Source organism: Pithys albifrons, chromosome 11 (assembly GCF_047495875.1).
Source record: "Pithys albifrons albifrons isolate INPA30051 chromosome 11, PitAlb_v1, whole genome shotgun sequence".
Classification (NCBI taxonomy): Eukaryota; Metazoa; Chordata; class Aves; order Passeriformes; family Thamnophilidae; genus Pithys; species Pithys albifrons.
This window is the reverse complement of record NC_092468.1, coordinates 25,716,109-25,736,417: the sequence shown is the minus strand read 5'-3', so window position 1 is coordinate 25,736,417 and position 20,309 is coordinate 25,716,109. Positions and strand designations below refer to the sequence as shown.

The window sequence follows — 20,309 nt, the reverse complement described above, 5'->3', positions numbered from 1 at the left end:
ACAGCCTCACAGTGCAAGAGGAAGCAGATGAATAGGATGGAAAACAGCGTCCAAGTTCCCTTCAAGGAGGGGCTGGGATGAGGCTGTGTTTGAGTTCCACTTGGTTTCAGGAGGGCCTCCCTTTGGTTCTGGAGGAAAAGCAGGAATCCATGTTCTCCCATGGACACGGGCTGGGAGATCTGGGAACGCTCAGCTGGAGAAGAGAAGGCTCCAGGGAGACCTTAAAGCCCCTTCTGGTGCCTCATGGGGCTCCAGCAGAGCTGCAGAGGGGCTGCCTGGGAGGCTGGAGACCCTCCAGCCTCGGTGCCTCATGGGGCTCCAGGAGAGCTGCAGAGGAACTGGGGACCCTCCAGCCTCGGGTCTGAATAAACGCCCAGCTCTGGTTAGGGCAGAATTCTGCTCTGGGCTGAAGGATGAGCTTTGCCACCCCAGAGGTCCCTCCCAGCCGTGCCTGAGTTGTGGTGAGGATTTCACAGGGCTCGCTAACCTGTGCTCTGTGGTTGCTCTGCCCCTGGCCGTGGCTGCTGCCCAGCCTGCTGTGGGCACACGTGCCCTGGCAGGGCCACCCCGGCCAGCTGTGACTGGGGGGTGAGTCAGAGCTCGCCTGTGACACCACCCTGGCTGCCTGATCTGCCCCAAACCACGCTGAAACAAAGGGAAAATGAAACCAGTTCCTCTGTGTGCTGCCGTGGGGTGGGTGGAGGAAGCAGCAGCCCCTCCTGCCTGCAGTGCCCAGCCTGAGGAACAGGCTGGCTCTGTGCCCCTGGGGCAGGTGGGCTCTGCAGACATGCACTGATTTTAGGTAGGCACAGTCAATTCCCAGCCAGGTTCCTGCCCTGGCTCTGCTGGGTCTTTGTCCCTGAGCTGCTTCCAGAAGGGTCTCAGTGCTGGTGGGGCTCTGCACCCTCAGGGCCAGGCTGGTCCCAGCACAGCTGCTGGAGCCAGTCCAGAGCAGGTTCCAAGACACCAGAGGATGGAGCAGCTCTGCTGGGAGCAAAGGCTGGGAGAGCTGGGATAGCTCAGCCTGGAGAAGAGAAGCTTTGGGATGACCCAACTGAGGCTTTCCAGTGCCTGAAAGGGTTGCAAGAAGGATGGAGATGAGACCATTTACAAGGGATGGAGGGACAGGACACAGGGAATGGCTTCCCACTGCCAAGGGCAGGGTTAGATGGGATACTGGGAAGGAATTCCTGGCTGGGAGGGTGGGCAGGCCCTGGCACAGGTTGGGAAGAGAAGCTGTGGCTGCCCCTGGATCCCTGAGAGTGTCCAAGGCCAGGCTGGACGGGGCTTGGAGTACCCTGGGCTGGTGGGAGGTGTCCCTGCCCATGGCAGGGGTGGCACTGGGTGGGCTTTGAGGTCCCTTCCAACCCAAACCATTCTGGGATTGATGATTCTCTGATCTATTTGAGCTGTGCATGTGAACCTCCCTAGAAAGTCTTAAGTACAGACAAATAGTCTTCCTCTCCTGACATGTGTCTAAACCACTGAGCTTTTAGTTAGATGAGACCAAAATTGTAGAAATTATCTTGGGGTTTTTTGTATGTTTTGCAGGAGTAGATAATTGCACAGCTCTATCATGCTTGCTTGGGAATCTGTTTGGAATTAGCTGGGCAGCTGGTGGCTTCCACAGTGGCTGCTTACTGCTTAGTTTTTATATTTTTCACTGAAAACTTTACCAGTTGCTGCTATTTCCCAGCAGGAGCTGGAGCCTTCCTTCAGCACTGTGCCCTTGGATGCAAACTGGGTGGCTGAATTCCTGAAACCCAGCTCTGGGCAGACTCTGTGCTGAGGTTTTGGGGCTGCACTGATGGGAAGTCAGCCAAGGAAGAGGAAACAGAAACCAGCTTTCGTTCTGGTGCTTTGGTTCTTCATGTCTCGGTGCACGTTCTGTGCTGTGTCCCCTTGGCCTCTCTGTCACAGCAGAGTCTCACTGAAAGGTTACTGGAACGTTTGTGACTATGGTAAGGTCCTTTCTGAGTCACAAAAATAAGTAAAATTAAACATCAGTGATGCTGAGATGGTTTTGGACTGACGACTTTTTAGATGTGGTTCTTCTGAAGGCTTTAGAGCGAGTATCAGTATTACAAAGTGTGAATGCTTTCTGTTGGATTTGCATGTTCTGCAATATGCTTTATTTTCATTACCAGAGAACATTTTTACATAGTCATTTGAATGTATTTTTCTGTATTCAGCAAGTTTTCAGCACAAGTTTCCATTTGTGTTACCACTCTGCTTATTAGTGTCCTCATTTCCAGCCTGTTGTTCATTGAACTCTCAATTATTTAGTCTCCATGGGCGTGGGTCTGATCCCTCAGACTTTCTGCTCACCAGCTCCTGGTGACTTTGTGGGAATTCTCCCTGGAGAAGACTTGCAGAAACCATCTGTGTAATTAAATCCATCTACTCCTTCATGAAAAACTCCTGTCCCTGCTCAGTGAATATGAAAACTTCTGAAAACAGCTTGAGTGAAAGAAGGACCAGCACTGGAAGAGACCACCCAAAGTACTAGAACCAAAATAAGCATCATCCCTCTCCTCTTCCTGTATTCCAGAACTTGTGTCCATACTCCCACATGGAGAAAGAGGAAAAAGCACCACAGTTATTAATGATTGCCAGAGATCTTCTCTAACAGCAGATTAAAAAGGTGTCAGATGTTTGGGCCAAGGTTCTCTGTGCAGCCTGTGAGCACAGCCAAGGGCTCTGCACTCTGTGGTGTCCATGCACAGAGGTCTGGGCTGGATCTGCTCCCCAGTCACGTTCCTGCTGGCAGGGCTGGCCTGTTCCCACTGCTCTGCTCACATCTGCTGGGCAGCTGCAGCCAAATTCCTCCTTTTGCTGCAGGAATTCTGAGTGTTGGCTCCACAAGGCAACGTCAGGATGAATGACAGGAAATGAAATTTGGATTATTTGGCTTTGGAAGAAGGTGCAGAGCAGTGCATTGCTGGGGAAGGCCCAGTGGGAGGACCCAGAGCAAACGGGGGGCACGGTGGGAGGTCTGGTTGGTCCTGCATGTCGTGGCCATGATGTCCCACTCGGAGGGAAGGGAAGGGGCCACCAACCAGCTCGGCTTGGAGCAGTGTCTGCTGGGCAGGGCTGGGTGACAGAGGGGCTGCAGGGCTGGGAGCACAGGGGGGGTCTCTGAGGGAAACCTTCACAGCAGCTGAGAGGAAGTTTTGGCCAGAACAGTGTCCCACAAACACGGGTTTGACAGTCCCAGTGATTTATCTCAGTGGGCTCAACAGCAGGATGGATGTTCTGTGGTTCATTCCCAGGCAAAGGAGGGAAAATGTGGTTGGTTTTCCAGGCACAGAACTGGAACAGGGAGGGGTAGTGAAGGACTATGAACTGCGGGTTCCCAGTGGGTTTGAGGAGCACTGAGCTGCTCTGGCCTCTTTCTGTGGCCACACATGACCATCAGCCTTTGAGCCCTGCTGTTCTCAGCCTTCCATGGATTGGAGGGAACCAAAGCACCCAAGGGCTTGGTATCACAGGTGTGATACAAATATAGGGTTTATTTGTGTTGGCATCAGTGGCAGGTGCTGTAGAAGGTGCTTCTATAAACAACTTCCATGACTTTTTGCAAGGGCTTAGTCAAGCAAACTACCTGATTTCAGGCCTTTCATGTTTATGTGCAGTTGAATGTGTTGTTTTCTGGTAGCATGAAAAACCCCAAACAAAACCCACCTTTTTGCTCTAGAGACAATGTTTGTGTGCAAATAGAAATTGGAAGGGTGTTTTGAGCTGCAGTTCTAAACCCCAAAGCCATTTATTATTGAAGTATCAGACTGGTTTAGGTGGTTTGGAAGCAGTGGAATCACTTCCTGAGGCTGTGCTGCTCCCAGAGGTCCCTGTCCCAGGCTCAGAGGCTCTGAGATCAGCTCAGCTGGTTAAAACTTGGTTGTAGTAATGCCAAGGTCATGGGGTCAATCCCCTGTGTGGGCCACTGACTGAAGAGTTGGACTCAGTGATCCTTGTGGGTCCCTCCCAACTCAGAATAGTCTGGGATTCTGTGGATGGTCTGGGGCACTGCTCATTGCTCTGCCTGGGGGAGGTGGGGGTGAGGAGCCACAGCTCTGAGATGGACATAAACCACCACACTGTGGGCAGGAGGGAGTTCTTTTAGTGTGACTGGAGCCCTGAGCTGTGTTTCTGCTTTCAGATTTGACAAACCAGGTGGAGACCACGGGGCTGCAGCTGCAGAAGGTGACAGCTGAGCTGGACCACTACAAGAAGCTGCTGCTGTAAGGCTGCACCCCTGGGTGCTCTCCCACTGCACACACCCCCAAACCACTTCTGTTGGGCAAGTGCTGCTTGTCCCCATCACTGGAGAAGGTTTTGACCAACAGAGGAAAGATTTTATCCCCACGTTATTATTTCTAAGCCCCTGGGGCTGTGGGAGCAGAGCTGCCCTCCTGCAGTGGGAGTGATGGGGCAGGGAGGGCAGGGAGGGCAGGGAGGGGAGGGCAGGGAGGGCAGGGAGGGCAGAGAGGGCAGGGCAGGCAGGGCAGGGAGGGCAGGGAGGGCAGGGCAGGGAGGGCAGGGCAGGGCAGGGAGGGCAGGGGAGGGCAGGGAGGGCAGGGAGGGCAGGGCAGGGCAGGGAGGGCAGGGAGGGCAGGGCAGGGAGGGCAGGGCAGGGCAGGGAGAGCAGGGAGGGCAGGGGAGGGCAGGGAGGGCAGGGAGGGCAGGGCAGGGCAGGGAGGGCAGGGAGGGCAGGGCAGGGAGGGCAGGGCAGGGCAGGGAGAGCAGGGCAGGGCAGGGCAGGGCAGGGCAGGGCAGGGCAGGGAGGGCAGGGCAGGGCAGGGAGGGAAGGGAGGGCAGGGGAGGGCAGGGAGGGGAGGGCAGGGAGGGCAGGGGAGGGCAGGGAGGGCAAGGCAGGGAGGGCAGGGAGGGCAGGGCAGGGCAGGGCAGGGAGGGCAGGGAGGGCAGGGCAGGGAGGGCAGGGCAGGGCAGGGCAGGGAGGGCAGGGCAGGGCAGGGAGAGCAGGGCAGGGCAGGGCAGGGCAGGGAGGGCAGGGCAGGGCAGGGAGGGCAGGGAGGGCAGGGAGGGCAGGGCAGGGAGGGCAGGGCAGGGCAGGGAGAGCAGGGCAGGGCAGGGCAGGGCAGGGCAGGGCAGGGCAGGGAGGGCAGGGCAGGGCAGGGAGGGAAGGGAGGGCAGGGGAGGGCAGGGAGGGGAGGGCAGGGAGGGCAGGGCAGGGAGGGCAGGGAGGGCAGGGGAGGGCAGGGAGGGCAAGGCAGGGAGGGCAGGGAGGGCAGGGCAGGGCAGGGCAGGGAGGGCAGGGAGGGCAGGGCAGGGAGGGCAGGGCAGGGCAGGGCAGGGAGGGCAGGGCAGGGCAGGGAGAGCAGGGCAGGGCAGGGCAGGGCAGGGCAGGGAGGGCAGGGCAGGGCAGGGAGGGAAGGGAGGGCAGGGGAGGGCAGGGAGGGCAAGGCAGGGAGGGCAGGGCAGGGAGGGCAGGGAGGGCAGGGCAGGGCAGGGCAGGGAGGGCAGGGCAGGGCAGGGCAGGGCAGGGCAGGGAGGGCAGGGCAGGGCAGGGAGGGAAGGGAGGGCAGGGCAGGCAGGGCAGGGAGGGCAGGGAGGGCAGGGCAGGGCAGGGCAGGACAGGGAGGGCAGGGCAGGGCAGGGCAGGGCAGGGAGGGAAGGGAGGGCAGGGCAGGGAGGGAAGGGAGGGCAGGGAGGGCAGGGCAGGGCAGGGCAGGGAGGACAGGGAGGGCAGGGCAGGGCAGGGCAGGGCAGGGAGGACAGGGAGGGCAGGGCAGGGAGGGCAGGGCAGGGAGGGCAGGGAGGGCAGGGAGGGCAGGGCAGGGCAGGGAGAGCAGGGCAGGGAGGGCAGGGCAGGGCAGGGAGGGCAGGGAGGGCAGGGCAGGGCAGGGCAGGGCAGGGAGGGCAGGGCAGGGCAGGGCAGGGCAGGGCAGGGCAGCCCGAGCTGAAGCTCCATCAGCACATGGGGGAGGGTCCATGGGGGAATGTTGTGGCTTCAGCACTGAAAATGTGGGTGGGAAGTGGTGTTTCCACAAGGGAATGTAGTAACAGCACAGGGGGCAGGGGCAGGTGGGACGTTGGGAAGGAATTCCTGGCTAGGAGGGTGGGCAGGCCCTGGCACAGGTGCCCAGAGAAGCTGTGGCTGCCCCTGGATCCCTGGGAGTGTCTAAGGCCAGGTTGGAGCACCCTGGGCTGGTGGGAGGTGTCCCTGCCCATGGCAGGGGTGGCACTGGGTGGGCTTTGAGGTCCTTTCCAACCCAACCCAGTGTGGGATTCTGTGATTTTACATTGTGTGTTTGGGAGGGAGGAGTTTATTGCAATAAAACTAATCACAAACCTGAGTATTTAATCAGTGACTACAATTTCTTTCCTGATCTGCCCCCGAGTGTAGATTTGCTGTGACTTTGCCCCCCACACATCAAGGTCCTGCCCCAGCTGGGATGTCACTGTGTTGTGCCTGTGGTTTTAATTAAGAATGAGCAAAACCTAAATGAACAGAGCAAAACCAGACTGCCATCACAAATAGACTGCCATCAAATCTAGAGTGTCATCACCAGGAGAATGTCATCTCCAACAGACTGTCAGCAGCTCCCTGTCAGAGCCAGCTGAGGGGAGCAGCTCCCAGAGCTCCATCTTCAGCCCAGGCCCAGCCCAAGTGTTCCCCTCCAGAGTGAGGAGCTGCTTCTGTCAGTCTCCACACCAGCTCTCCTCTCTCTTTTCCCATGTTTTCCTGGAATTTAAAAGGCTTCAGCCTGTTCTGCTCTGTGCTCTGTGGTTCCAGTTCAGTGTTTGGGGGCTGACCATAACCCAGTGGCAAATATTTGGGATGCTTAGCAACAAAGTGTTTGGGTGAGAGTGTGAGGGTTGAGTGGAACAAACATGTCATGGACGTGGTTAAATACACAGGGAGGGCCTTCCAAGTGGAGCATTGAAACTTCAGTGCAACATGGGCACAATTTCATAAAATAACATACTCTATGTGTGTTTAAATGTAAATATGAAGCTTAACCATGGTTATTAATTGGTGAAATGATGACATAATGACACAAAACCTGCAAAGGTTCCAGCCCTTTTAGCTACAGAATTGCTGTGTGTTCAATTTGATTCATTTTTCACTCAAAACTTTGATCAGTGTTGCAAGATCTCCCTTCTTATTTGGAACATCCTGCTCAGGCTGGGATGACATTGGGAGTAACTCCAATTAATTCACATCTTACCTAGAGCTGAGAGAACTTTCTGTTTGTGGCCTTTGGACTGCCCCAGAAATGCAGTTGGGTAACACACCCAGAAGGGGTGCCCAGGTTGTGCAGTAAAGGCTCATTTCTTTGCATAACACATTTTTTCTCAATGCTTTTTAGGGTGAAATCAACAGAACTTGAAGTCTGTCAAAATGAACTGAAAAAGATGAAATATGAAAATGGAGTTTCTGAGTCAAGGTAAATGCTGAAATATTTCATAATATCTATTTCTGAGCAAAAGGTTCAGGATCTTAAAGCAGTTTTATGCAATTTTTTTGTATTTTTTAGATTTACATTCACAACAAACACATAGTTTTTGGTCTAGGATTTACTTTTCCAGGTCCAACTTCTTTCTGTCTCTAAACAAGAACAGAGTCACTCCAAGCTGATCCTTCTGTGTTTCATCTGCAGACTTACCAAAGAGCTCAAGGAAAAGGAGGAATCCCTTCTCATTTGCCAACAAGTCTGCAAACATTTACAGGAGGAAGTGGCTGAGAAGGAAAGGAAGGAGGAAGATCTGAAAAGAAGAACTGGACGCTCCGAGAGTGAACTGGAGACCCTGAAAACTCTGCTGAGCCAAACAGAGGAGGAGGTGGCTGTGCTGAAGCAGGAGAGGTAGTGGCAGCTGGGCTGGGCTGGGCTGCCCTGGCAGCTCCTCACAGTTTGGAATCCACTGGGTTGGGTTTGTAATTGCTGCAGGATGAACAGAACCTGAATGGAAAATTTAAAAAATCCTATTCCAAATAGGAGAGGAAGAGCCCTGCTTGGCTTGCAGGGCTTCAGCTTGAGCTTAATCAACCCCCAAACAGCCATTTGTGGCAGCTGATCCAGCTGCTCTTTGCACCAAAGGCACAGGGAATGTTCCAGCCCTTCAAATCCAGCTTGATGCCCCTTGGCATTTTTAAATGGTCACAACAAGCCTGTGGTTGTCAGGAGGAAAACTGGGCATGTAGATTATACTCAAGGTAATTACAAACTACAGATTTTGGTGGTAAATCCACAGCAAAGGCTCTCCATGGAGGTCCCATTCCAGGGAAAACAACCCCCAGAAGCTCAGGGCTTTATTGTCCCCAGCTGACAAGGAATTCCAGGGAAAATGGCAGTTTTGTTCAGAGCTGAGAAGCTCCAAGATCAGACTAACCTGGTGGAAAGTTGCCCTTACCCTTCACCAAGTGCCAGATCATATCAGGAACCTGGAGCAGGGAATAGTTGTGGCATTTTATAGTGGACAAATGGCTAATAACACAAACTGCAAGAATTTCAGCTCTCCTGGCTGAAATTCATAACAAACAGTAACTTAACAACACAAAGCACTCAGTGGTTTGAATTCCAGACATGCCACAATTTTAATTAATGATAGTAATGTTCTGGGTTCATTAAATACAATTTCTGGCTTGAATATTACAAGTTTTTCTGTGCTCTTCGAAATCTGAGTTGGGAAATAATTAAGGAATATTAAAACACCATTTGAGGTGGGAGAGAGGTCAGTGCAGTGTTTGCTTTGACACATAAAACTCACAGAGCAAGGAACTGCTTTATGTGGAGCTGCTGCAGGTGCTGGGGAGGGATCCCTGCTGTGCCCCTGGGCAGCACTGATGGGCCTCAGGGCACAGAATGCTGACCAAGGGGGACAGGAGTGCCACCAGAGTGGGCACAGCACATCTCTCCAACCCAGTTCTTGTGGTTCCAGGGAGCTGATGGTGGTTTCCCACCAGAGCAGGACGGAGCAGCTGCAGGAGGCACTGAGGGAGAAGAAGAGGAGTGAGGAGAACTGGAGGGAGAAGGTGAGGACCCTCTGCTGCTGCCCTGGTTGGGGCATATCTGACCCAGAACTTGCAACTCTTGCCCTTTGGTTTCCCCATTCTTTGAGCCCTGGCTGGGCACTGAACCCTTGGCACTGGCACAGTGTCTGGGAGGTTCTGGAGAGGCTCTTCTAATGCTCCTTCCCTGGATTTCTGGTACTTCCAACAGATTTTGGGGAAGGAGAACCTGATAAAACACAATTTGTGGTGCTAATTTGTGTTGGACTTCTTAATTTAATGATGGTCCATGTGGAGTTTGGGCCATCTGAGTGAGGTCCCTGGAGCAGACAATTTTCCAGTGGGAATGGCTGTTTCCTGGCAAGGCTGAGTGACAGAGCAGGAATTTAAAATGAGTTTATAAGGAGGAGTTAATGTCTTTTTATTTTAATATTGAGCTTCTGGCCTATTTCAGCCTGGAGAAGAGAAGGCTCCAGGGTGACCTAATTGAGGCCTCCCAGAGCCTAAAGGGGCTCCAGGAGAGCTGGAGAGGGACTTGGGACAAGGGATGGAGGGACAGGACACAGGGAATGGGTTCCCACTGCCAGAGGGCAGGAATAGGTGGGATATTGGGAAGGCATTCCTGGCTGGGAGGGTGGGCAGGCCCTGGCACAGGTGCCCAGAGAAGCTGTGGCTGCCCCTGGAGCCCTGGGAGGGTCCCAGGCCAGGTTGGACAGGGCTTGGAGCAGCCTGGGCTGGTGGGAGGTGTCCCTGCCCATGGCAGGGGTGGCACTGGGTGGGCTTTGAGGTCCCTTCCAACCCAAACCATTTGTCATGCCATGATTTTGGGGGTGTGTCATTTTGCTGCCTTTGCAACCAATCCTGAGCTGAGTTCTCCCTCCAGAGCAAACCCTTCCAGCAGGACCCTCTGGTTTAGGAGCCAGCCAAGGTTTGTAACTCCATCTATTCACAGGGATTCAGTGTGAGGTCCAAGTGCCTCAATTCAGAGCTGGAGCTCCTGGGGCTGTGCCCCCCTGTGCTCTGGAGCAGGAGCTGGAGCAGGAGCTGTCCAGCAGCACTGGAGCATCCCTGGCTGGGCTCCAGGGGGTCAGAGGTGTCTGCTCAGTGCCCAGAACCTCAGGCTGCCAATCCCTTCATGGCCCTGTGGAAACACATCTGGGGCTGAGCTGCTGCTGTGACTGAACCCTCTCCTTTCCCAGCTGGAGCTGGATCTGGCCAAGGGAGAGGCTCGGCACAAAGAAGCAATGCTGAAGGTCAGGGAGGAGGCCAGAGTGGAGCTGGACCTGGAGAGACAGAAGCAGCAGGAGCTGATCACAAAGTACCAGCGAGACCACGAGGAGCTGCAGAAGAAGGTGTGCAATGCTCCTGGCAGCAGATCACAGGAATCTGCTGAGAACTGCAGTGGGAAGGAATAAAACCTCCCTTATGTGCCATCCTCTGTGGAGATGATACAAGATTTCTTCCCAGTCTTAATGTATGGCCTATGTTTGATCTTTGTTAATGGGACAGGCTAAACAGTAACTATTCCAGTCCAAGGGAAGTGGTGTGGAAGTTGTTTCTTGTCTGGTGTTGTCTCTGCTCAGAGTCCATCTGTGTCTCTGGACTGGAGCTGTTAATTATTTGCAATCTGACATCACCATTTGTTCAGAGCCTGGGACTGTTTCACACCCTGATGTGGAGCCACAAACCCACCAGGTGGTTTTCCCTTCCCAGGTGACCCCTTGGCACCCTCTGGGCTCTGCTGGAGGGGGCACCACCTGGGGTTGGCTCTTCCCAGAGCTCCAGTTTCTCAAGTTTTATGTAGAAGTTGAAAAATTGTACCTGTAACTTTAGTTCTCAAGAGATGTGAAACAATTCCTGAGAGATCTGGAAAAAAAGGAAAAGAACTTGGTGACACCACATTGTTATTTAAAATCTGTGACATTGTACAGTGGTTTAGAGCTGAAAATAACACTTGGCTTTGTTCACTTGACAAATATTTGATTATGGTTTTTAAACCCTGTAGAAACACTGAATTGCAATAAGAAGTTAAATTTTCCCTTTTTTACCTCAATTGCTCTGTTTGATCTTGAGCATACTAATTAATCTCTCTGTTCTGAGTGCTGATTAATTACAGCTCTCTGATACCCTCTGAGGACTTTTGTGTTTGAGTTTGTTGGTTTTTTCCTCAAGTCAACATTTGTGTGATATTAATTCTCTCTCTATAAAAATACTAAATGTAGATAACACAGTTTTTGTCTGCTCTCCTGCAGATCCCAGGGTTAATATCCAGTGCCACCAAGAGCTTAAGGATGGAGACAGAAATCCTTGAGAAGAAGCTCCAGGATGCCCAGATGAAGCTTGCAGAGAAAGATGGAGACAAGGAGAAGGAAATTCAGAGCCTTAAAAGACTAATTAGTGAACTTGAGTTTCAGCTGACGATGGAGAAGAGCAACAATGAATCTTTTCTGGATAAACTGAGGAAAGAAATGAAGCACAAGTCAGATGAACTGGAAAAATTAACCCAGGAGAGGACACAGCTGATTCACAGCTTGAGTCAAGTGCAGGAGGAGGTAGGAACATGACCCAGGAAATGCCTGGCTATTTTTACTTGGAAACATGTGATTTCTGACATTCAAAGTATCTGCATTTCAGACCAGAAAACCCACTGAAATGCAAAGATTTCTATAACAAGTCCACCATAATTTCATAAATCCAGTAGATTATGAAATATGGGAAGTTTTAATTCAGGGAGCACTTGGACTGGTGTTTCATTGTGTTTTATTGAGCAGTATGTGTATTTTTCAAACATTTCTTTCTTAGCCTGTAGCCTCAGTTCTGCTCCACAAACAGGAAAGAATTCCCCACGTGTTTAGGGTGGAAGCCACAGCCATTTCTCACTTCCCACCCCCTGAACTGGTGTCCCACCTCCCCCAGTCCAGCCACGTTCCCTGGCACAGGAATGCATGAAAATGAATCAAATGCAAAGAGAGCTTGGAGTGATGGATGTTCTGACCACAAGCATCTGCTGAATGCTTGGAAAAGAGTGGGAAGGGAGGAGAGAGCTGTGCTGCTCCATGAGAAATGTGCAGGCAGGGACTGGAGATAAGATTAGGCTGGAATGTCCAAAGCAATTAAGTGGCAGGAAAAAAATTGACAAACAGTGAAAATGGAACTCTTCAAAATGTGTTAGGGCTGGGGTTGAGCTCTGTTTCTTCCTTGAGAAAGGTTCAGGAACTGTGTGGGTGAATCTGGAGTGATGTTGGCAGTGGGTCTGTCACATCCATGCCCTGCCCTGGGATGGGGACACGGAGCAGGGGTGGCCTTGGCAGAGCTGGGGCAGTGCTTGGCCTCGGTGGCCTTTGCAGCCCGAAGGATTCCATGATCCCACACAGCTCCTGCTCTTCCACCAGGGAGGGTGATGTAGGAAAGTGTCAGGAGTGCAGTGACACTGAACCTGCAGCCGCTGCTGTACCTTCCCAGGAGCAGCATTCCCAGAAGAGCCATTCCCGGGAGAACCATTCCCATGAGAACCACTCCTGGGAGAACCATTCCCAGTAGCAGCATTCCCAGGAGAACATTCCCAGGAGAACATTCCCAGCCGCCCCAGCCGGGCAGGGCACCAGGGCGGACTCCCGAGCGCTGCCCTCACATTTCCCACTGACCCCCGAGGGCGCAGCGGGATTGGCAGTGCCAGCGCTCCCCGTGCCCGGCGTGCCCCGGGCGGGCAGGAGGGTTGCGGGAGGGTTGCGGGAGCGGGGCCGTGTCCCTGCCACTCACGCTGTGTCCGTGTCCGTGTCCGTGTCTGTGTCTGTGTCTGTGTCTCTGTGTCTGTGTCCGTGTCCGTGTCCGTGTCCGTGTCCCTGTCCCTGTCCCTGTCCGTGTCCGTGTCCCTGTCCGTGTCCGTGTCCGTGTCTGTGTGTGTGTCTGTGTCCGTGTCCGTGTCCCTGTCCGTGTCCGTGTCTGTGTCTCTGTGTCCGTGTCCGTGTCCCTGTCCGTGTCCCTGTCCGTGTCCGTGTCCGTGTCCGTGTCCGTGTCCGTGTCCCTGTCCGTGTCCCTGTCCGTGTCCCTGTCCGTGTCTGTGTCTGTGTCTGTGTCCGTGTCCCTGTCCGTGTCCGTGTCCCTGTCCCTGTCCCTGTCCGTGTCTGTGTCTGTGTCCCTGTCCGTGTCCGTGTCCGTGTCCCTGTCCCTCTCCGTGTTCGTGTCCCTGTCCCTGTCCCTGTCCCTGTCCCTGTCCCTGTCCCTGTCCCTGTCCGTGTCCGTGTCTGTGTCCGTGTCCCTGTCCGTGTCCGTGTCCCTGTCCCTGTCCGTGTCCCTGTCCCTGTCCCTGTCCGTGTCTGTGTTGCAGAACGCGCTGCTGCAGGACACGGTGCGCAGGGAGTGCGAGGAGCGCTGCGGTCTGACGGCCGCGCTCGGCCGCGCCCGGGAGCAGGTGCTGCAGCTGCGGAGGCTCAGCGGGACCTTCCCGGGCCCCCCCAGCGCCCGCGGCACCCTCGGCTCGGCCCGGCGGCTCAAGGCGGCCCCCCTGGGCCGGCACAGCCCCGCGCACAGCCCGCCCCGCGCCCCCCGAGGCCGCGCCGCCTCCCTCCCCGAGCCCCGCAGCACCAGGAGCATCCCCGCCCTGAGCCGCCGGCCGAGCCAGCTGTGACAGCCCCGCACGGCCGGGGGGACAGCCCGCCCTCCGCAGCACCCTCGGCTCGGGGACCCCGAGGGCAAACCCCTGCCAGTGCCATCCAGCCACTTCTACCGCCTGAAGTTCTGTTAAACTTTTATTTATTTATGATGCAATAATGTTTATTTGTCCATGAATCTGTTAACTGTGTAAGGAAGTGCTGTTTACATTTCAGGAGGAGAAAAGTAAAAGAAGAGGCTCTCCAAGAGGGGCACATCTTCAGAGGTGTCAGTAAAGTCATGGAGTCCCAGAAGGTTGGAAGGGACCTTAAAGCTCATCCAGTTCCAACCCTGTGCCATGGAATAATGGCCAGTCCCCAGAGAATCCAGGCTGGACAGGGCTTGGAGCAGCTTGGTCTAGTGAAGGTGTCCCTGCAGGGAATGGAATGAGAGGAGCTTTAAGGTCCCTTCCAGCCCAAGCCAGGCTGTGATTCCATGATTTAAAATCCAGGCCCTCATCCACCAACTCTCTGTTTCTGTCCTCTGTAGCCAGGGAGGAACAGCACAAAAAGCCAGGAGAGCAGACTCAGGATAATGTTTGGAACATGAGGGAAGGTCTAAACCCTGGATGCAAACCAAGTGGAGAACAAATATTTCCCTTCTCGCCCTCCCTCCCAGAAACCTGGAGCTCCTGCTGCTAAGCAATAAGCAAAATACATAAATGTCAGGAAACCTTTTTTAGTGGCTTCTGAAAACAATTCAATTAATTTCACAATGTCAAGGAAAGTTTACAGAGTGTTTTTTTGTAATGGGATGAAAGGCAGCAGCACAAAGTGCCCCAGAGGACATGGACACCTGATCATATCACTGGATTTTTAGGAAATTGAGCTTCCTGGAGGGCATATTTCTTGCAGGAGTGGTGTCAGAGACCTTGCACTCCAGGGCTCATGCCATGAGGGAATACTAAGCCAAGCTCCAGGCTTGGAACAATCTGCCCCGTGGCTGTGAGCAGCATTCCAGCCCTTCCTTTGGAGAAAACATCCCACAGCACTGAGGTGTCTTGTCCTTCCCTGATGGAAAGGGCTGCCCCTGACACAGCTGGTGTTGTTTCCTGATGGGGAACTGTAGCTCCAAGTCCTAAACCTTTCCATAAAGGATTAATGCCACGGTGCCAGGCCTGACTCCCCTGGGCAGGAGGATGAGAGTTGGTGATGGCAAATCCCTCTTGAGTCCAACCCCACCATTATTAACCCTCCCAGGGGATGGAGCCAGGTGGGAGCAGCTTCTTCTCCCAGATAACAAGTGACAGGACAAGAGGAAGCAATGGGATGTCCAGCAGCCAGTCAGGGCCTCCCTGGGGGAAATTGTCCACTGAAAGCTGCCCAAAATTTTACATTCTCCACAGAAAGAGCCCAACCCCTTGTCTGATCTTGCTGCTCCTGCAACAGGAATTTGGATTATCACTCACCTGTGCTTCCCATGTGTGTCCAGCTGTCATTCCCAGTGGGAAATCCCAACCCAAAGTGCTGCTGTGCCTCACGTGTCAGAGATGGCAAACAGCCCCTGCTCTGAGGTGTGTGTAGGATCTGGGATCCAGCCTGTGCCTTGCAGGTGGAGTTTTTCCACAAAGGAAGAAATGAGACTGCAGAAAAAAGCATCTTAATTCTTCAGCAGCTTTAAAAGTGCATGAAATAGAAACTGGGGCCAGAGTCGGTGCCACGTGTCATTAAAATATATTAACCAGAATAAAAGACAGACTGACTTCCTTTGCATTGTGTGTTTTTAATACCAAAAAAAAAAGAGCAGAAGAATGAGATTGGGGAAATTTCCTTTCTCAGACAAACCCCACACAGCTTTTAGATGTTTAAAAAGGAGCTTATTTATATAATGAAAATTCAGTGTTGGATTTCATCTTTGGTGGTTACAGGTGGTTCAGTGTGTCCTGCTGAAGAAGAAGAACAAGCTCCAAATGCAGCTGTAACAGTGTGAAACACTAGAAATTAATATGCTCAGCACTAATGAGGGGTTTTCATCCTCACAGCAGAGGACAATTGAACCAGGATGGGATAATGAAAAGGGCACTGCCAGAGATTAATGCTGAAGAGATTTTAACACTGAAAATATAATTTGTGTAGTGGAAAGTAGAACCATCTGGCATTGCCCTGTGAGCTGTTCCCAGCTCACAATAAGCCCTGAGTACACTTTTATATCTTCTAAAAATCAATTGATTTCCAACTGTCAGGAACACACAAGACCCAGGTTTGCTGGTTCCTCAGACCCAAAAATGTACAGGCAATGGTTTGGTTTGGGGAGCCTCCTATTCCCAAAACACATTTAATGTATCTTGAAGTTCACAGAATTACAGAGTCACAGAATGGTTGGGGTTGGAGGGACCTTGAAGCTCATCTTGTTCCACAGGCAGGGACACCTTCCATAGCCCAAGTTGTTCCAGCCTGGCCTGGGACACTCCCAGGGCTGGGGCAGCCACAGCTTCTCTGGGCACCTGTGCCAGGGCCTGCCCACCCTCCCAGCCAGGAATTCCTTCCCAATATTCCATCCAACCCTGCCCCCTGTCAGTGGGAAGCCATTCCCTGCGTCCCGGCCCTCCAGGCCCCTCTAACACGTGCGCTGCCCTCTCTTGCCATCACTTTTCCCACGTCCAGGGAGCAGCCCTTTCTTGGCAGCAGAACACGGGGGAGAGACCCCCAGTGCTGTCCTGGGGTACGGCTGCTCTGCTGCCCCCCAGTCCTGGGATTTCTGCTGCCCCCAGTCCTGGGATTTCTGCTGCCCCCAGTCCTGGGATTTCTGCTGCTCTGCTGCTCCCAGTCCTGGGATTTCTGCTGCCCCCAGTCCTGGGATTTCTGCTGCTCTGCTGCCCCCCAGTCCTGGGATTTCTGCTGCTCTGCTGCCCCCAGTCCTGGGATTTCTGCTGCTCTGCTCCCCCCAGTGCTGTCCGGGATTTCGGCTGCTCTGCTGCCCCCGGGGCCGGGGATGGAGCCGCGGTGGAGGGAACTCCTCGGGCCCCGGCGCTGCCCCCGCTCCCGACTGTTCTCTCGAGTCTCTGGTGTTTATGGGAATGTGCTCCAGCCCTGTCCAGCCCTCCATCCGCCCATCCAGCCCTGCATCCCCTCCTGCAGCCCCCAATCCCCCCTCCAGCCCTCCCTCCATCCGCCCTCCAGCTGCTTCCTGCGCACGAGCTGCGCTGCTCGGAGTTACCGGGACTGAGAGGTCGTTTCCACGTCGCAAAGTTCGGAACAAAGAACCGCCCGTCCCCTCGGGGAAGAAAGGCCCAAAAAAGGCTCCTCCGGAGCAGCTGAGACGCGTCCGGGAAGGGTCAGACGTGGGGGAGGATTTACGGACGCCGTGGGGGCAGCCACGGAGCAGCTTTGCCTCAGTGATTGCCAACTTCCTTCTGTTTGTAGGCGGCTTTTTGGGGGGTTGTTTTTGTAGATTCCGTCTAAAAATAACACCAGCACCTCTCTGGGGGGAGATGGAAACAGTAACTGGAGCTGAACAAGGCATTAGTTCATCTGCTCCAACCTGTACACGGGGAGCACTTGGATAAAACTGCATAAAAAAGGTTGGTTCTGAAGAGCAGGACTTTCCATGAATTGGTGTTCAGAGAAATTCAGGGAAATCCTTTCCTGCTGTCTTGGGGCAAGGATGTTACAAACCTGCTGAGGATCCATCTCCAAGGAAACAGCCCTTTGCCCACAGGACTTCATAAGGAGAGGAGTCACAGCGGGTGGAGGGGCTTGGGGGTCTGTCATCCCAGGAATCCTCCAGCACAGCTCCTTAAAACCTCTCACCTGAGGGAGCTGACAGGGTGGATGGGGACACATTCCCGCCGGGCCGTCCCGTCCCGAGGTCACTGTCCCAGCTCTTGGCCTTGGCTGCGGCCGGGAAGGTGCCGGCGCTGCCGCTGCGTTCCCAGCTCCGCATCCCGGTGCTGCCCTCGCTGTTGCCGAGGGAACACGCGAGGAGTCCCTAAACAGAAACAGCCCCGAGCCATCCCATTAACACGAGCAGACAGATCTGCCCAAAGCACAACCAGATGTCAGAGATAACATCTTTGTTTGTTGCTTGCGGTTTCCCTGATGGCAGATCCTACTGTGCTCTCGTCCTGCGCGTCCGGAGCGCTCGGAACACCGTGAGGACACACACGGAGCCCCGACAGGGCTGGACGGGAGCGAGGGAGGGAGGGAGGGTGTGCTCGGTGCAGGGAGGATGTGATTTATCCGAAAGGAACAGCCGTGACAGCTTCGGCCCCGTTCCCCCTGCTCTGCTCCAGCCCCACGTGTGCTCTCAGACCAGGTGTCTCCGCAGCAGGGGGAAATTCTGAACCATCTGACATCAGATGCTGGAGGTGTTTGCTTTTCGGAGGTGTTGAGGCACAGAAAAGCCTTTAGGCTTTGAACAAAAGCGCAGCTTCTCAGCCTTTAAGGCACTCTAAAAGGGCACCTCAGGCATCCCGGGGGCAGCGCCTGCTGCCCCACAAACCTGGAGTCAGGAAGGTGTTTTGGGAAGATGCGCCAATCACTGACCGGTGTATTTAAACCCCAGATTCACTTGCTTTAAGATGATTTCACTGTTGATTTCCTCTCCTGGCTCCTTTTGAGCACAGGGCACGTTCCAGGAGCTGCCCAGGACCTGCAACTGCCTCAGTGGGATCAGCTCCCTGGGGCAGCTCCTGCTCTGCTCAGCTGGACCTTCCCTGCAGCACAGAAACCTGGGAACAGCAGGATTTGAGGCCACGGGAGACTCCATGATCCCTTCCATGGCTGTTTTCTCTGGGATATCAGAGCTCTCAGGGAACAGCAGTACCAGCCCCATAACTCTGGTCAGTCCCTGTGGTATTTCCCAGGGCTCTCTGCAGTCACTGCTGGGAAATGTGACTTCCCCGCTCGAAACTCAGGCCCTTGGGAGCCCTTTTGTGGTGCTGGTTGAGGAAGGATGGGCAGGTCCTGTCCCTTCCACTGCCCCGGGGTGCTCCAAGCCCTGTCCAACCTGGCCTTGGACACTCCCAGGGCTGGGGCAGCCACAGCCTCTCTGGGCACCCTGAACAGGCTCTGCCCGTGGGGAGTGACCCCTTGACTTACCTTGTGGGGTAACTCAGGCTCATCCCCCCCAGCCGGCCCAGCCCAGCCCGGGGGTGTCACACCCATTGGCACTGGTCAGAACTGGGGTATCTCGCCCATTGTCACTGGTCAGTACTGGGGTATCCCACACAGCTGGTGGGGGACATCCCCCCTCAAGGCTCCCCACGCACCCCCAGCTGGAATCCGGGAGGCAGCCGAGTGTCTGACCCCTGGCTGGGGCTGCTCTGCCCACCCAGCCCCGGGGCAGGACACCGTGTCCTCCCTGCCGTGTCCCCTGGTGGGCTTTGCTGTGCCCGGCCCCAGCAGAGCCCGAGCGTGCCGGGGCTGCTCGGCTGAGCTTTGCAACACTTCCACCTACAGAGTAAACCCAGAACGGCAGCGGGAGCAGCGGCAGCATTCCCGGGAATGACGGGAGCGGTGGGTGCACAGCATCCTGGGAATGATGGGTGCTCAGCACCCCTGGGAGCCCCAGCAGGGTCTGGGGGCTGCTTGAGCTGGGGGCACGAGCCCTTGGCCTCTCCACGGGACTGTCCTGGGACAAAACTGGTCACTTCTACCCCTTTCTTCCCTTCCCTTGGAACATAAAAACTTGTTTTTTCAGGCCAGCTTTACTAATTTTAACTTACTTGGTTTCAAACTGCCCCGCTGGGCTGTGGCCAGGCAGGAGATGGGGATGGAAAGCTGTTTCCTTTGCAGAAGTGGTTTTTTCCCACGTGGGATGTGGCTGCCAGAGCTCTGCTGTGTCACAGCCAGAGTAGGTTTGTTTCCTGCCCCAGAGAGCTTGGAAGCAACAAAGTTGTGCTTTGGAGCAGGGAACACCAAGGAGCAGGGACAGGAGAGCCAGACTGGGCAGTTTGTGCATGGCCTGATATGAAATGATGGATTTCATGAACATTTCCTGGCAGGAGCAGTAACCAGGGAAAGAATTCCTGGAAAAGGGATCCTTTCCATTGTGGGGACCCACAGAGGCGTCCCCACCCTGTCCCCCCTGCCAGGCCCCTCTCCCCATCCTGCTCCACCTGCCCACTCTCTCCCTGCTCCCCTTGCCCTCTGGATTGCAGCTCCCAGGGGCGGCTCGAGGCTCCCACGGGGTTGCTGTTGGAGCTGGTTTTCCTGGCTCCATCCCAGCCTGGGGCTGTGCCCATGGTGACACAGCCCCTGCTCCTGCCTGTCCCCAGCTGCCACTGCCAGCACAGCTCCACTCTGCCAGTCCTCAGCAAACATGTGGGTTTGAGGCAGAGCCTCAGACACCCTTTGCTGGCTGTGACAGCTCTGGACACACCATCCATGAAAATCCTGGGAATATGGACAGGAAGAACCAAAATCCCTAATTCCTGGTGCTTGACCTGCACACCCCAGCCCTGCACTGGGCATGACAAGGCCCTGCAGGTGACCACGAGGGCAGCCAGACACCAAAGCTCTGTGCAGGGCCCCCAAAGCTCTGTCTCCCTTCTCCAGTACATCCCTGGATGTTATTCCTGCTGCCTGGGGCTGTAGGGAAGCAGAGCTGGGGGCTTCAGACAGCACCTGTGGAGAGAACTGCTGCCTGGGTGCTTCTGGATGTCAGTGGTGGGTCACCAAAGCCACCACGTCCTTCAGAGGTGTCTGTGCTGCTGCAGGACCCCTTTGGTGGCTCAGAAGAGGCA

General features: G+C 54.8%; 1 protein-coding gene across 3 annotated transcripts in view; it reads left to right on the top strand.

Moving 5' to 3' along the window:
- The window catches only part of LEKR1 (leucine, glutamate and lysine rich 1), a 35,713-nt gene extending 20,403 nt beyond the window's left edge, over positions 1-15,310 (top strand). For all 3 annotated transcript variants that reach the window (XM_071566791.1, XM_071566790.1, XM_071566792.1), the window contains 7 exons: positions 4,160-4,241; positions 7,335-7,412; positions 7,626-7,829; positions 8,905-8,998; positions 10,174-10,326; positions 11,227-11,526; positions 13,302-15,310. In XM_071566791.1, coding sequence (XP_071422892.1) covers positions 4,160-4,241; positions 7,335-7,412; positions 7,626-7,829; positions 8,905-8,998; positions 10,174-10,326; positions 11,227-11,526; positions 13,302-13,601 — 1,211 coding nt within the window. In that variant the 3' untranslated portion in view covers positions 13,602-15,310. The remainder of the gene's footprint in view (positions 1-4,159; positions 4,242-7,334; positions 7,413-7,625; positions 7,830-8,904; positions 8,999-10,173; positions 10,327-11,226; positions 11,527-13,301) is intronic.
- Positions 15,311-20,309: the final 4,999 nt, after the last annotated feature.